At 46.8% G+C, this 17,026-nt stretch overlaps 1 protein-coding gene and 1 long non-coding RNA gene across 5 annotated transcripts in view; one reads left to right on the forward strand and one right to left on the reverse strand.

The window, feature by feature from the left end:
- The window catches only part of LOC129859901 (fibronectin-like), a 28,512-nt gene extending 15,400 nt beyond the window's left edge, over positions 1-13,112 (reverse strand). The window contains exons 1-17 of one of the 4 annotated variants that reach the window (XM_055930127.1): positions 12,783-13,103; positions 12,421-12,543; positions 12,098-12,235; positions 11,868-11,999; positions 10,914-11,051; positions 10,672-10,818; positions 9,905-10,138; positions 9,154-9,336; positions 8,810-8,986; positions 8,029-8,184; positions 7,544-7,672; positions 6,684-6,827; positions 4,561-4,682; positions 3,027-3,195; positions 2,637-2,816; positions 1,347-1,475; positions 897-1,181 (exon numbers count right to left, since the gene is read on the reverse strand). In XM_055930127.1, coding sequence (XP_055786102.1) covers positions 897-1,181; positions 1,347-1,475; positions 2,637-2,816; positions 3,027-3,195; positions 4,561-4,682; positions 6,684-6,827; positions 7,544-7,672; positions 8,029-8,184; positions 8,810-8,986; positions 9,154-9,336; positions 9,905-10,138; positions 10,672-10,818; positions 10,914-11,051; positions 11,868-11,999; positions 12,098-12,235; positions 12,421-12,543; positions 12,783-12,930 — 2,734 coding nt within the window. In that variant the 5' untranslated portion in view covers positions 12,931-13,103. Of the gene's footprint in view, positions 1-896; positions 1,182-1,346; positions 1,476-2,636; positions 2,817-3,026; positions 3,196-4,560; positions 4,683-6,683; positions 6,828-7,543; positions 7,673-8,028; positions 8,185-8,809; positions 8,987-9,153; positions 9,337-9,904; positions 10,139-10,671; positions 10,819-10,913; positions 11,052-11,867; positions 12,000-12,097; positions 12,236-12,420; positions 12,544-12,782 lie in introns of all 4 variants that reach the window. The other 3 variants (XM_055930124.1, XM_055930126.1, XM_055930125.1) reach the window with 3 other exon arrangements.
- A 123-nt stretch (positions 13,113-13,235) lies between these two features.
- On the forward strand, positions 13,236-16,458 carry LOC129859903 (uncharacterized). The gene is made up of 2 exons (XR_008760218.1): positions 13,236-15,724; positions 15,932-16,458. It is a non-coding gene; the product is annotated as an uncharacterized LOC129859903 (long non-coding RNA).
- The last annotated feature ends 568 nt before the right edge of the window (positions 16,459-17,026 follow it).

The following is a 17,026-nucleotide window of genomic DNA, read 5'->3' on the forward strand; positions in this document are numbered from 1 at the left end:
GTAATGTGAAACATACTTCTACTTTACCAGCTGAGAGGAAGTTGAAAAGACAATGCCAGAGAGGAAATTGAAAATGGAGAAACTCTGCTGTCAAGATGAGAAGGATTTAGAGCTGAAGGAAGGAGTAAGACGTCAACAAGAATGACCCAGATACCGTGGGGAGAGCGAGTGTGTGTGTTGTTTTTTATGTGTGTGTGTCTGTGCGCGTGCAAGTGTGTGAGTCTGTATCTTTCTCATGTGAAAGTACTGAAATCAGTGAGGGAGGTGAGAGAACCAGTCTGACAGGCCCAGTCCAGAACCTAACAGAGGATAAACCCTACCTCAGGTTCCATCTGGCCCTACATGGCTAGCCCAGAGCCCTAGGCTCCTCCAAGCTCACACTAAAGCTCTCTACCAACTGTCACTCACAGCTGGGCCTGACTCCAACCGGGAGACAGCATGACTTCAAATGTTCCTCTTGAGAGATAGAGAGACAGAAGCATTCCCCTAGAAGGTACAATGAAATGGCTCCATGGCTTCAAACTATAATTTTACTTCGTGGGCCTACACTCTCAGAAGAAAAGATGCAATCTAGAACCTAAAAGGGTTCTTCGGCTGTCCCCATAGGAGAACCATTTGAATAGGAATGTAGCTGTATAGGAAATTATTGATTCTAATGTTGGAAGGGTGATAAAGTGCATGCCAAAATCAACTCAAAGTCAGTTCAAACCAAGTCTGAGGTAGAAATGACTGCAAGCCAATTCAACAGGAGGACATTGGTCAATGGCCTATGCTTCTTATAGGAGCCATGGGCTTAAGTCAAGTAAGTCAAGTCTGAGGTTGTGTTATGGTTCGAGTGTGTGTAAGGTTAGGGTCATGTTTGGTTCTGTTGTTCTGTATGCTGTCCAGTTCTCTACCTGGTGCTGGCTCTCCGGCCGTGTTGACCTGGACGAAGATGGGCTCGCTCTCCTGGTTCTCCTCCACAGCGTAAATGCTGATGTTGTAGAGCAGGCCAGGTCGAAGGTCAACCAGGGTCACGGAGGTCTCAGTGTCTGGGAGGATGAGCTCGGTGCTGCTGCCCTCTACTGACGGGGTGAAGACCAAACGGTAGCCTGTGATGGGGGCCTGGGGCTTGGACCAGCTGATGGAGATAGAGGTTTCTCCCACCTGGTTGATCTGATGTTCCGCAGGGGCATCAGGAGCTGAGGGGGATAAGGAGCACTGGATTAGAGAAGAGGTCAATGTATTCCTGTCAGAGAGTGAATTATGATGGTGAAGGGTGAGGGTGATGAAAGGATGAGGGTTATGAAGGGTAAAGTTGATGAAGAGTAAAGGTGATGAAGGGTGTGTGAAGGCTGGTATAATACCTGTGGTCTGAGAGGTAGTGAGGATGAGGGTGGGTTCTCCCTGAGGGGAAACCTCATACACATTGACGTTGTATCTACGGCCAGGCAGGAGGTCACTGATGCTCACAGAGGTGGTGGTACGGGGCAGGTCTGATGGACAGAGACAATCAATCAATCAAATAAAACATCAATCAACCAATCGGGCTAGTAACCAATTAACACATTAACCAATCAACCAACTAACCAATAAAATAAAACCAATCAAAGGCCTGCACACACAGCAGCCCTCCGGGACCAGGAGTGAAGAATGATGGACTAGTGTTTATTAATTAGCTCACATAACTACTCAAAAGGTTTTCCATAACACATTGGGAACCACAGTCGTGGAGCTCGAAAAGATCACCCGAGACCAGAATACACTGGAAAACTCTTCTGGATGGTCTATGCTGCAGGAGTAAGACCAGAATACACTGGAAAACTCTTCTGGATGGTCTATGCTGCAGGAGTAAGACCAGAATACACTGGAAAACTCTTCTGGATGGCCTATACTGCAGGAGTAAGACCAGAATACACTGGAAAACTCTTCTGGATGGTCTATTCTGCAGGAGTAAGACCAGAATACACTGGAAAACTCTTCTGGATGGTCTATACTGCAGGAGTAAGACCAGAATACAATGGAAAACTCTTCTGGATGGTCTATACTGCAGGAGTAAGACCAGAATACACTGGAAAACTCTTCTGGATGGCCTATACTGCAGGAGTAAGACCAGAATACACTGGAAAACTCTTCTGGGTGGTCTATGCTGCAGGAGTAAGACCAGAATACACTGGAAAACTCTTCTGGATGGCCTATACTGCAGGAGTAAGACTGGAATACACTGGAAAACTCTTCTGGATGGCCTATACTGCAGGAGTAAGACCAGAATACACTGGAAAACTCTCCTGGATGGTCTATACTGCAGGAGTAAGACCAGAATACACTGGAAAACTCTTCTGGATGGACTATACTGCAGGAGTAAGACCAGAATACACTTAAAAACTCTTCTGGATGGTATATACTGCAGGAGTAAGACCAGAATACACTGGAAAACTCTTCTGTATGTTCTATACTGCAGGAGTTAGACCGGAATACACTAGAAAACACTTCTGGATGTTCTATACTGCAGGAGTTAGACCAGAATACACTAGAAAACACTTCTGGATGGCCTATGCTGCAGGAGTAAGACTGGAATACACTAGAAAACACTTCTGGATGGTATATGCTGCAGGAGTAAGACCTCAGTTAGTCCAGTAAATGTTGGAGCTACTCACCCAGGACCTGAGGGTTGGCTCCGTCCTCACTCAGCTCATACTCCACTCTGAAGCCTGACACGGTGTCAGAGGCTGACACCCAGGAGATGATGAAGCTACTGGACGTGATCTCTGTCACCGACTCAGACGTGTCCACCACGGGAGGAGGCTGGGTCGTCTCACCCTCAGAGGTCACCCCTACTGGACGTGGGGGGAAATAACACATTAATAAGACTAAATTAAGATTTGTGGGAGAGAAAAAGAGAGGGTGGGGTGGGGGTAAAGAGAGAGGGAGACAGGCTTGTGAAAGTGTAGCTATATAGAGGAACGAAAGAGACGGACACAGATATATAGTACGGTCGGTGTAACATTAATACACTCAAAACACACACACACAGTTGGGAGACTTACGGGAGCCGTAGGTGGTGGTGAAGTCGAAGCGGGTGACCTCGCGGCGTCCATAGCGCAGGATGCTGATCAGCTGACCCTCATAGGTAATACCTGGCCGCAGCCCAGCGATGGTGTACGAGTTCAGGTTACCTGGGATGGTGGCCTCTCTCCAGGGGGCACGGGTGTTTTTCTACCAGGGGTCAAAGGGCAGAGAGCAGAAGGGAGAGGTCAGGGAGGGAACTTAAATGAAGACAGTAAGGGTCAAAGTGGCGATAGGAACCAATTTGTATCTGAAGTACTGTATGTATATACTGTATATACAACCTACAGTGTCAGGAGTATGAATGAATCATGAGAGTTGAGATGATATGGAATGAAAAACAGTGGTCAACGTTTACAGTCTGCACTACTAAGACTCTCATTCTAACACTCTCTCCAAGCCCAGCCTATGGTCAATGTGGTCACTGGCACTGACTCTCTGGCACCCTGTCTCTCTGCCCCTCCCTGCTTCTGGGAACATTCAACTTGGCTTCGGACGATCGGAAAACTACAGGTTCTTCACAACATGAGAGAGAGAGAGACACAGAGAGAGAGAGAGAGAGAGAGACAGAGAGAGAGAGATAGATACAGAGAGAGATAGATATATATATATATATATATAGAGAGAGAGATAGAGAGACAGAGACAGAGAGAGAGAGAGAGAGAGAGAGAGAGAGGACTCCCATCCAAAGCATACAAACCACTACCACTTAGCAGGAAATATGTTTGAATGAAATAAGTGGTAACAACTTGGCAGATCAGGGCCCCTTCAGAGAGAGTGTGAGACGAGAGAAAACAGTATTTTTCCTTTAAGAGAGAAACACACAGCATTTGTACTGTAGCTGGATGTTGAGGGTCGTTTGTGACCGTCCGATATCATTTGGATCTATGTGTATGTGAGTGTGTTTTTCAGCCCACTTCAACAACCCCCACAACCTTGTTTTTCTGTGCTCAAAACCTGTCCTCTTCTTCAGAGTTGACACACAGACAACTACATGTTGCAACCTCCTGTTAGGGCACTGGTTTAGTCATTACTTTTCAGCAACACTTTCAGGAATGGAATAGGAACATCCACTTCACGTGATTCATGATATTTTTTAAAGAACGTCATGTGAAAAACAGTACCTGGAATAACTTGTTTCCACTTCGGATATCGGAGAATTAAAACAGGTAGAGTATTTCAAGAGAGTATATTCAACTCTTGTGGTACTGCTTCCTATAAGACAGTCAGTCCACCTCTAGTGGCATAGGGCTTCAAAAGCTACCGAGTGGTGCAGCGGTCTAAGGCACTGCATCGCAGTGCTAGAGGCGTCACGACAGACTCAGGTTTGATCCTGGGCTGTATCACAACCGGCCGGGATCGGGAGTCCCATAGGGCGGCGCACAATTGTCTGAGCGTTGTGAGGGTTTGGCTGGTGTAGGTCGTCACTGTAAATAAGACTTTGTTTTTAACTGACTTGTGGCTGCACTACCACAAATGACAAGTATCTAGGATGAGCAGTAGAGAGCCACTTACCACTCTCCACTTGAGGATATACTGGGTGATGTGTGAGGAGGCAGGGGCGTTCCACTGGATGGGGTGGGAGTCAGGCTGCTTCCCTGCCTCTGTGATAATCACCTGGACTGGGCGGTGGCCACCTGGGGGGAGAGGAGGAGGAAGAAGAGAGGGGATCTTTTATTAGAAGTCTCTAGTCTACTATCAAGCCAAATGTCACAGACAAGGTACTGAACAAATGCTATGTATTCTCCTTGAACAACTTTATATTAAGCTTCTGGAAATAAACACACAATTGTTAAAAGTCACATTCGCTTTTCCGTGTCAATTGGTTCACTGTTCATACCAGACAGACCTGGTGTGACCAAAAATTATCCTAGACTAGCTTGTCAGTACAGTGGCTTGGATGGAAACTAGTCTGAACCAGAAGTCTCTCCACTGTCTGGTTTCAACCAACTAAGACACCCACTGGGCCTGTAAATCACTAGGTGCCTTCAGTGTCTGAAATCGCACCAGGACAATATGTCCCCCCCCCCCCCCCCCCCCTACCCCCCCCACACACACACACACACATACAAACACCTCCCTGTCACAGGTGAGCAACTCGCAGCAACAGCGGGGAGTCATTTGGGGCAGTCAGTGAGGTCATTTGACCTGCACTCTTAAGGTCCCCGGCCTGCACCAAACATAATGTACTGGGTGATGACCTGAAACTCTAAACAATCCAAACAGACAGACTCTGTATCTGTAACAGGCCACATGGGAAAACTAGGGCAGGATAACAGGGTGCAGGATTCAGAGTTTAGACTGGAGTCAAAGTGTTTCAGAACACTGTATCAAAGTTGCCAGTTGGTAACTCCTGGTTGGTGTGGTCTGAACACAGCTCAGTTGGTAACTCCTGGTTGGTGTGGTCTGAACACAGCTCAGTTGGTAACTCCTGGTTGGTGTGGTCTGAACACATCTCCGTTGGTAACTCCTGGTTGGTGTGGTCTGAACACATCTCCGTTGGTAACTCCTGGTTGGTGTGGTCTGAACACAGCTCAGTTGGTAACTCCTGGTTGGTGTGGTCTGAACACAGCTCAGTTGGTAACTCCTGGTTGGTGTGGTCTGAACACAGCTCAGTTGGTAACTCCTGGTTGGTGTGGTCTGAACACAGCTCAGTTGGTAACTCCTGGTTGGTGTGGTCTGAACACANTCAGTTGGTAACTCCTGGTTGGTGTGGTCTGAACACAGCTCAGTTGGTAACTCCTGGTTGGTGTGGTCTGAACACAGCTCAGTTGGTAACTCCTGGTTGGTGTGGTCTGAACACAGCTCCGTTGGTAACTCCTGGTTGGTGTGGTCTGAATACAGCTCAGTTGGTAACTCCTGGTTGGTGTGGTCTGAACACAGCACAGTTGGTGACTCCTGGTTGGTGTGGTCTGAACACAGCTCAGTTGGTAACTCCTGGTTGGTGTGGTCTGAACACAGCTCAGTTGGTAACTCCTGGTTGGTGTGGTCTGAACACAGCTCAGTTGGTAACTCCTGGTTGGTGTGGTCTGAATACAGCTCAGTTGAGCTTTCGGATTGACACCAGTGCTGTGAGGGGCCTCTTAGGAGGTGGGACTGTTTCACCCAAAGCGTGTTACCACCCAGTGGATTGAGAGAGAGACAGGAAGTGTGCGCAGGTAATGAAGTCCCGCAACCTCTCGGCCCTCCCTGCCCAGCTGGGTAGAACAACAGTACTCAGCCTCTCAGTAGGGGAGAGCCAACAAAGACCTCCGAAACTACAAAGACCCACGGAGGGAGGGGGGGCGAGGAAGGTGGACGGACAAACCCCTCTCCATTTGCCCCACATCAACATTTAGAAGTCCTCTCCGCCCTCCCTGCAGAGGTGGTGAAGGGGTGACACACCGCCCCCTCGTTTAATTTCAAAGGGCCTTTCGATAGAGGGGGCATGGGGGGTATTTAAAGGAGGGAGCGAATGGGAGAGTTAAAAAGAAGAGCTAACAACCCCACTGAAGACAGCCCTGACCTGGGTTATCTGACCTGGGTTATCTGACCTGGGTTATCTGACCTGGGTTATCTGCCCAGAGGACACACTCAGACAGTTCCACTTATGCTTCACTGGTCACACTTCTGTTAGCCAATCAGACTTCTCTCCTTACCTGGGAAGGTCTGCTGTGGCTCGCAGCTCATCTCACCAATACCGTTGCCGTAGCAATAGCAGCGGTAGAGGACTTGGTGGATGGTTTTGTCCCAGGTCTCTCCAATCTGATAGAACACCCTGCTCTCAGGCTCCTGGCACTGGTCTAGAGGGAGAGAGATGAGGAGAGAGATAAACTCCCATATCTATTGGGTGAAATACCACAGTGTGCCATCACAGCAGCAAGATGTGTGACCTGTTTCCAAAAGAAAAGGGAAAACACTCTTTTGTAAATACAACCTATATTTATGTTTATTTTTTCCCCCTTTTGTACTTTAACTATTTGCACATAATATGACATTTGTACTGTCTTTATTATTTTGTAACTTTTGTGAGTGTAATGTTTACTGTACATTTTTATGATTTATTTCACTTTTGTTTGGCATTGTAAACATATGTTTCCCATACCAATAAAGCCCTTAAATTGAAATTCAATTGAGAGAGAGGAGGGGAGAGAGAGAGAGACAGAGGAGGGGAGAGAGAGAGAGAGACAGAGAGAGGAGAGGAGAGGAGAGAGAGAGGAGGGGAGAGAGAGAGGAGGGGAGAGAGAGAGAGAGAGAGAGAGAGAGAGAGAGAGAGAGAGAGAGAGAGAGAGAGAGAGAGGAAGGGAGAGAGAGACAGAGAGAGGAGGGGAGAGAGAGAGAGACAGAGAGAGGAGGGGAGAGAGAGACAGAGAGAGACAGACAGAGAGACAGAGACAGAGAGAGACAGAGACAGAGAGACAAAAATCTCTTTAGAATTTCAGCCCCTCTTGGGTAGAACGTGCCAGAGGTGCGATAAGGCTTTATTGAAGCTCTGAAGAGAAACCAGAGAGAAACTCACCGATGGCGTCGCACTTCCAGCGCCCACGTCCCTGTCCATAACAGGTGCAATTCATCATGTAGCCTTGTTCATGGCGCTTGGTGAAGGTCTGGCTCACCTCGTAGGTCAGCCCATCCACAATGCACTGGTCTGGAGGAGGAAGGAGACAAGGGGTTTGAATGACGTACTGGTCTGGGGTAGGAAGGAGAGGAGACAAGGTGTTTTAATTATGTACTGGTCTGGGGTAGGAAGGAGAGGAGACAAGGTGTTTTAATAATGTACTGGTCTGGGGTAGGAAGGAGAGGAGATAAGTGGTTTTAATAATATACTGGTCTGGGGTAGGAAGGAGAGGAGACAAGGTGTTTTAATGCTGGTTGATCCTTTCAGTTCATTCTATATTCCAGTTGTCAAGGCTACTGGGTCTAGAAGCAGGTAATGACAGTACAACTCCTATGACTGTTGTCTAACAACACATAAGAGAACAGGTGCTAGTAAGGCGGTAGGACCTTTGAGTTGGGAGTAGGCGATGCAGCTCCACTCTCCGCGGTTGTTGCCCAAGCAGGTACACTGCATCATGTGACCCAGGACATCGTGGCGTTTGTCCCACTGGTCTCCCACACGGTACATGACCCCGTCGTTGGTGGTGCAGGCCTCCTCGTGGGCTGGACGGAGGGAGAGAGGGGTCAGTGAGGGGCTGTGTGTGCGTGTGTAGGTGGATCATCTCTTTTGGAACTGAGACAGATTTAGTTTCCAGACAGACTCTGGACCCATGCCAGTGTGTGGGTCCTATCCTCTGCCCAGTGGAGCCAAGAGTCATTCATAATCATTCTAACAAGCTCTTATAGAGGCATTACTCAGCCTTCTTCATGACCGTCCCTCTCACTTAAATAGCTTTTAAAGACCAACTCATTAACTGCCCATTGAACCTCTAACGGCTCTGTAGACCGTAAGTAACCCCATTCAGTTAAACAGTCATTATTACCATCTGTAAGGGCAACATCAGACGGATGAAGACAAGCCTAGTACATTTATCTTGATAAGACCTCTGTCAAATAGAGGAATTGAGTGAATGTTGAAGCCAGTAGCCCACCAGACCTTCCCACGCCCACCATACAGAGCCTGAATGACCTTTCAAAAGAGCCATCTTACCTAACAATAGTCTTGTTTGCATGCCGGTAAAGACGAGCTAGTCAATGTACCTGACTGCTACTGTGATTGTTTATTGTTTGGTGTGAGGGCCTGAGACGGGAAGAGACATGTCAATTGACAAATCACACACATACTCACCAGCCATGGGGCAAAATCCGTAGCGCTGCTCTCCTTCGTAGTTGGTTGTGGTACCGCACCACCTCATGCTGTCGCGGCGCCCATCGGCGGTACAGTCAGTGTAGTTACGCCCGTTGTAGAGGAAGGGGAACTGGCACAGGGCACCATTGGAGTTACCCCCTCGGGTCGACACCAGGGCTACAAAGCAGATCAAACTTTCAACAGTTGGATAGATAGCAGCATATCTATCTACCTATCTAGCTGTCTAGCTAGCTACAGTATCTATCCATCTATCCACCCACCCGCCCGCCCATCCATCCATTTCCATCCATCTCCCTCCCTCCCTCCCTCCCTCCCAGACTCACAGTTCTTCTCGGTACAGAAGGAGTACTGCTGGTCTCTATGGTAGTCAGAGGTGGTGCTGCACCACAGCTGTCCATCAGTACGTCCCTCTGAGGTACAGGAGTAGTAGGTCTTATCCATGAACACAAAGGGGAACACACAGGCCTGGCCTTCTGAGTTCCCACCGTACACCTGGCTCTGGCCCTCTGGGTGGGTGGGTGGGGGGGGGGGGGGGGGGGAGAGAAGGTGAGACAGGTTAAGGCCAAGTTAGATGATGTGAGACAGGTCAAGACCAAGTTAGATGAGGTGAGACAGGTTAAGACCAGGCATGATGAAGTGGGACAGGTTTAGACCAGGTTAGATGAAGTGAGACAGGTTTAGACCAGGTTAGATGAAGTAAGACAGGTTTAGACCAAGTTAGATGATGTGAGACAGGTTAAGACCAAGTTAGATGAGGTGAGACAGGTTAAGCCCAGGTTAGATGAGGTGAGACAGGTTTAGACCAGGTTAGGTTAGGTGAGGTGAGACAGGTTCAGACCAGGTTAGGTGAGGTGAGACAGGTTTAGACCAGGTTAGATGAGATGAGACAGGTTTAGACCAGGTTAGATGAGGTGAGACAGGTTTAGACCAGGTTAGGTGAAACAGGTTTAGACCAGGTTAGATGAGGTGAGACAAGAGGTAAGACAGGCCTTGACTATGGAAATATACTTTTTTGAGACACAACTTTTTACTTTCAGCGGAACTCTTGAAGTATTAGTCTGAGTTAAGACTCACCCTTCTCCTCACAGCTGACGGCCCCAGTACCCTGGCAGGTACACAGCATCTGTTTGCTGCCCTGCGTCCTGATCCAGCGCATGCCCACGTGGAAGGTGGCGCCCGAGTCCGTGCGACAAGCCCCCTCCTGGGGGGGTTCGGGGAGGGTGGAGGGCTGGTGGAGCTCCGTCTGGATGGTCACACGAGTACTTCCTGTACCTGTTCCTACACCTGTTCCTGTACTAACACCTGTGCCTGCGCACCAGGAAGACAAAGAGGCATGTATTTACCTATCCCAAGCGGCTGATGGTAACTTCATTGGGGAGGACGGGCTCGTTGTAATTGCTGGAACGGAATTCATGGAATGGGTTTGATATCATTCCATTCACTCCATCCCAGCCATTATTATGAGCCGTCCTCCTCTCACCAGCCTCCTCTGTTACCTATATATTAATTTATAACCTGTATATCAGTGTATAACCGGTTCATTTAATTATTTATACATTAAAATATATATATTTATTTATATTTTATTTAACCTTTATTTAACTAGGCATGTCAGTTAAGAACAAATTCTTATTTACAATGACTGCCTACCCCGGCCAAACCCGGGCCAATTGTGCGCCGCCCTATTGGAGTCCCAATCACGGCAGGATGTGATACAGCCTGGATTCGAACCAGGGACTGTAGTGACACCTCTTGCACTGAGATGCAGTGCCTTAGACCTCAGCGGTAATCTTGTAATCTTTTACAAAGAGTATGTGTAAAACACAAGAGGGCCGACTCACCAGTAGTGGCAGAGTGTCTCTCACACTTCCACTCTCCTCTGCCATTTCCTGTACACAGACACTGGAGTTGGTGTCTGTTAGCATCTGTCTTGGTCCATGTGTCTCCGATGCGGTAGGAGGTCTTGGTGTCCTGGTCATTACAACGGTCTAAAGAAATAAGGAAAGGAATGATGAGTGTGTGTGTTTAAGTGTGTGTGCGTTTACATGAGTGTGTATGTATGTGCTTGCGTGTGTGTACTTACTCCTAGAGGTACAGGTGATGCGTCCGTTGCCCTCCCCCAGACAGGTGCAGTCGATCATCATCCAGCCTTGGTACGGCTTCTCCCAGGTCTGCCCCACCACGTAGGATGCTCCGCCTGTGTTGTCATAGCAACGCTCCGCTGCACAAAAACAAGTTCCCAAAATGTTGTTGTTATTATTGTAACCTAATTATTTGAACTTAATTATCCATCACCTTCTCCAAAGGGCCTGTGGGTTTGATGATGGAGTTACAATCCAAGTTGTTTTCTATACGATAAGCAGCACAAACGTTAGTGGAACAACAGGTTACATCTCCATCACTTCCCTTCTCTGTCACACATCTCTCCTGTGAATCCTCCTCACGCGCAGGTGCATCTTGGAAAGGTATTTTCAGAATAAGATTTATTTCGACAGTGTGCACATCTCCATCTCTTCCAGAATAAGAGTCCCAACAAAAAATCTAAATGGCAATGCCATAATAAAAGTCTCAGATACACATGACATATTTCTGATTATAGAAGAAATTCCCAAACCATGCCTACGTTATCACTAAATCATCTTCACCATTAGGGCCTACCACCATATGAGTCACCTCACCTAACGTTCCATGAAAACACTCAACTGAGCTAAATCAATAGTTATGGGGCAACGTTTGGGATAGAGATGACTGTTATGGCCTTCCAATATTTACAATGACATCTAGCACTATTTCCAATAAATGACTCAAAGAAGGACTTTGAACTGCAGTTTGATTGGTTTAAGGACATCCCCATTTAAAAAAAAGTTTACCCCAACAACCCACAGGCCACACATTCATTCCTTTCAGATTACATCTAGTCTCTTCTACTCAAAGGACTCAGACATACAGATACTCACACACGGGTTTGCAGGTCCTCAGACAGACAGACAGACACTCACACACGGGTTTGCAGGTCCTCAGACAGACAGACACTCACACACGGGTTTGCAGGTCCACTCTCCCTTGCCGTTTCCCAGACAGACGCAATCCAGCATGTAGTCGCCGGTCTCGTGGGGCCTTCTCCAAGTGTCCCCGATTTTATAGGATCTGCCTCCCTCGTGACAGCGGTCTGGAAACGAAAATACCAAACATCATTATTCATGAACACTAACGTACTACATAAGTACACAAATAATACTATGCGAGTTGTCGGGAAGGGCAACTCACTTCCGATTGTGCAGCTGATTTTGCCGCGGGCGGAACCGATGCAGGTACAGTCCCACATCATGCCGTCCTTCGCCCTCTCGTAGGTCGCACCCACAGGGTACGTCTGGTCGTTGTATTTGTCATAGCAGGTCTCCTCCCCTGCAGAAGGCACCAGAGAAGACTTTCAACGTGTGGCCTAAACGTTTGAGATAAACGAAGCGACTTCTGTGCGCATTGGCAAAAGTGCCAAAAAGGGAACGCGCTCTAGAGCGCACGGATTTTGTGCAAAAAACGAAAGAAATTGCCTACTTCATTATACATTCAAGTCTGGTGCTCCAGCTCACCTTGGGGTTTTGTTTTACATTTGATCCCTGCCGCTCCGTTGCAGGTACAAAGCAGTGTACTCCCAAGGTAAGCCTTCTCCCATTGATCGTTTAGTCTGTAAGAATGTCCGTTCTCATCGCAGCCTGCAAGATGATGGAGACACACACAAAAGAGCCATGAGTCCTGAGCAAATTCGGCGCATGATAGGTTAGCTAAACACCCATATTCAATACATGTACAGTAGTGATTAAAAAAATCATCTTAGATGTCCTTCATAAATGGAATTGTAACTACAGTTGTTAATTACAAGCTGTGGGTTCAAGGTGCATTCAAATGTTTTATCTAAGGGGCAAAATATGACATTAAGAGCTAGTCTACATACCTTGAGCAAGGGGTACTGTGTCTGCGAGTTCGGGGTAAACTTGTTCCTGAGCTTGTCTCTTGTTTTTCCCTTGGTTCTTTGGCATACAATGGACCGCGCTGCTTACGCACAGCGCAACCAGCAGCCCTGTCACTGGGCTACCAGTCATTTTGTTAAAGTTAAGAAGAAAAAAAACAAGACACTTTTACGTTTCCAGTTATGTCCTAAGTAAAAATAAGAACGATCCAGGTGCGGTGAAGTTGACCGTCAGGAGCGGATAGTATTCTCTCCCCTTGCTTTCCAAATATTACCCCGTGCTGCTTCTCCCAGCGGCTACTTTGACCGCCTTTCCTGCAGCTGATGCGATAGACCGACTGGAGGGATGCAGACCGGTTTTATATGTGAGCACAAAGGCACTGTTTGGGGGGAGGGGCAATGTGCGTCTGGGTCCAGGGGAGCAACACAGACTCGTCACTTACCAACCATGCTAAACCGCAGACCCAGACCAAGAATGAAGACCTCACAAACAGAGTACAGCACGAACACCCCGAGGCTGGGCTGGGTTGTGCAACCTGGACTCAGAGGTAGACATAACACAGTAAAAAGTTAACCTGTCAAACTCAAATTAGCATATGTTACATTTAGTATGGTATGTATTCATTTGTGGATGTCCATCATCCATTTTGTAGGATATGTTATGAATTACAATTCATATGATATGTTACGAATTGCAATTCATACAATATGTTACGAATTCCAATTTGTTGTGGCTAACATTAGCTACATGGCTAACGTTAGCTAAGGTTATGGTTAAGGTAAGGGTTAAGGTTAGGGTTAGGGGTTAAGGTTAGGGGAAGGGTTAGTTAATCTGCTAAGTAGTTGCAAAGTAGAGACCTCCCTCCATTCATTTTTGGCTTAAGTAACCTTCTGTCTTATGTACCCATACAAAACATAACATATCATACTAATTAGAGCATCACAGATTTACATTTACTATGTTACGTCTTCGAGGCCAGGCTGGATAAATAGGCCTACTACAAAATTAACCAGAGTTATTTTATTTCACATATTTTATCAAATTGACATGAATCGAATCCCGTAAATCGGAAATAGACTGCTTACACGGTAAGGAAACCAATGTGTAATTTTGTAATTTGTGTGAACTATCCCTTCAACACAAAATGCCTGCACTCAGACAAACTTCAATTTATAGGCCTAATGATAATGACAGCGTAATGTTGATAGGCTAATCATGCTAAACTGGTCCTTTACAGAACAGTCAATGTGACCCACAATGACTTAGCTATCAAACATTGGCAATTTAAGCGTTAAACGGGGAAAAAAACGAATTCAAGTATAACGATAAAACTAGGCCTGCAAGATTGCAGTCTCATTTCTGTTTGGACTTAAGAATGACATGTTTTGGTTAGTCGATGGGGGATGAGGGGGTTACTAACAGCTCACCCCTACGTTCCATCACTGTTTAGAGGGGAAAAGTTGACCCTAATGCACCCAGACTGGTTCACTGTTAGGGAGGAACCCAACACTTTCATCTTATCTACACACGAAACAGAAACAGTTTTAGTGCTATTAGCCACATTTATATTGATTGCGTAAGAGCCAAACATTATTTTGATGGAGAACTGTTTTGAAATTGGCTCATTCTGTTGAATTATTGTATACAGTTCTATCAGTACATTTCAGATGTTATGAATTGTGAAACATCACCCTCCCTTCCTCCCTTCATCATCCCATCCCTCCTCCGGTTGCTCCTCCCCATCCCACTCTTCTCTCTTTCTTGACCGCCTTCCAACACTTGTTTTTTCCCTCTTCTCCTCTTCAGTATGTGTGTGTGTTTGTGTAGGTGTGTGTGTGTAGGTGTGTGTGTTTGTGTATGTGTATGCATGTGTGTGTGTTTGATCATGCGTGTGAGAAAGCAACAGAGCAAGAGGTGTTCTTGCATTTTTCTTTGCATATTTTTGTCTGCCTCCTGCCCTTACCAAATAAATCAATGCTAATAGCACATTTTATACGCTCAACGACAGAAAACAAACCCCTCTTTTCATGAGTAATGTTTGGTTGTCTGTGGTTGAGGTAACTTTCTCCCCAAATATTGGGTCACCGATTAATCCCTCAGCTGAGGAAAGTAATGTTTTCCCAATGAGAGGAAGAAAAAGAGGACAGTGGGAGATGACAGATGATATGACTCCTGTTTGTGGCAGTGGACTGTCAACCTGGGAAAACCTCAAACGGACGTCTTCCGGTTTAACTGAGATTAGTCACGGTCCAGGTCTAGTCTGGTCTGGACGGTGGCTTCAGTACGGTAAGTCAGATCCGTGGTTGGGTTCCTGTAAGTGTCCACTTGGCACAAACCTAGTACCAAATCCCGGTTCTGAAACACAAAAAAACAAAACACTTCCTTGTTTTTTATACGGATGGTGGATCACTGAACCTTCCACATGAGGAGAAAGGTGAGCGCCAAAAGTATCACATATTTTCCACCCATGAATCAACTCCAAAACAACCAGGAGAGGGTAAAAACGGACATTTAAGGCTGCATGACTCCAGAACATTTAATAAAAAAGGGATCAAAGCAAACTTCTGTGTAGTATATGCATAGACCTATAAACTCATGAGGAATCACCTTCAGCTCCCATTGGGCCATTCAACCCTCATCTCCAAGCCAGTAGCATCAATCTCATGTCCCCTGTTAACTACCCCCCCAGGTGACAGGCTGTTGATGGAGATAACTTAGGCTGTACTGGGGTCAGGGTTAGGGTATTCCTTATACATACTTCTGGTCTCCCCTGAGTATGACTTCATTTCCTGTGCTGGAGGTTGTAACCCAAACCCTGCTATGTCAGATTTATGACCAGTCTCTCTCTATAGCCCTAAACAGCAGCCTGGATTGTGTCACAACTTTCCTCCCACCACGTCAACTCTGAGCCCAGACAGAAACCCAGGTAGATCAGAATTTGCTCTCACTCTCTGGTTCGCCTCTGGTTCATCTTTAGATATGTTTTTGCAGTCATTTAGGGCCAGTTTCCCAGACACAAATATCCTAGTCCTGGTAATAGTTAGTAGTTAGAGACATAGAACCTGAAAAATAACTATGATGTCATGCTAGGAACAAATTGTTCTATCAATATCTCTCTCTTCTTCTCTTCTAGCCTCACTGTGTTCCTGTGCCTGTAGTCCTGGGAGGCCTTGTTGTTAACCTGTGGTTTCCTGACCCTGCCCGAGCAAACTGAGGACGGACGGCTCGGGAAGCGTCTGTCTGTCCCAGAGCCTGTTGCCAGTTGGCCCAGAGACAGAAGGGCTGGAGAGGTGACATGACAACTCACACCCACGTCTGCCTCGGGGGTTCCAGCCAGAAGGCTTGGGGTATTCAATCAAAATGTGTATCAGGAAGTCTTCTAAGAGAGAGCATGCCAGTTTATGCATTATGGTTTTATCTCGAATGCTTGAAAGCATGTCTTGTTCCAATGTTACAAAACAGTTGACAGAAGACACAGAACTCAGTGGCATTTTGCAAAACACTAAATGTATTTTCAAAACGAGAATGATTAAAGCAACTTCAAAAGCAACCTAACATTTTTTTGCACTATTAGTTAGAGCCTGTAAGCAAGCATTTCACTGTAAGGTCTACACCTGTTGTATTTGGAGCACGTGACAAATAAACCTTGATTTGATTTGATTGATGGGCTCATCAGTCCACCTTCACCCTTCATCGTCATAGTTGTTGGCTGGATCAGCAAAGAGAGGACTGCACTTCTGCACAGGATGTGAAATACGTGCGGTGGTTTGGTGTGACGAAGGCCAGAGGTGGCTGGGAGAGGAGGACCCTGTCAGACACAGTGAGACTCTTCTGACCAGGCATTCCTCAAGATTCCACAACACAGTGCCACAAGGGCAGCGTTTCCGTGGTTACAGAGGGGCCGCCGGAGTTCTAGGATGACGGGGTCATCTTGACTTGAGAGAGTGAGTGATTGGAACTGGGAAATGGAGCTTCGCTGACTGAAAGTGTGGAGTTACACTAGCCAGGTGGGTTTTCAGTTAGTGAAGAGGTGTACTCATGGGAAGACGAGCAGAGGGACTCAAGGGAGACACACACCGTGCTCCACAGCCCTTTCCACCCACACCTTGGTGATGAGGCAACATCCCCATAAAGAGCCCAGTGGGAAGGAGGAAAGTCCAAACACATGTTCTGTTCTGACCCATGCATTCTTTTACTAGCTATTTAAGACCACCGTAACTCCTCTCCC

Source organism: Salvelinus fontinalis, chromosome 7, assembly GCF_029448725.1.
Source record: "Salvelinus fontinalis isolate EN_2023a chromosome 7, ASM2944872v1, whole genome shotgun sequence".
In the NCBI taxonomy this organism is placed as follows: domain Eukaryota; kingdom Metazoa; phylum Chordata; class Actinopteri; order Salmoniformes; family Salmonidae; genus Salvelinus; species Salvelinus fontinalis.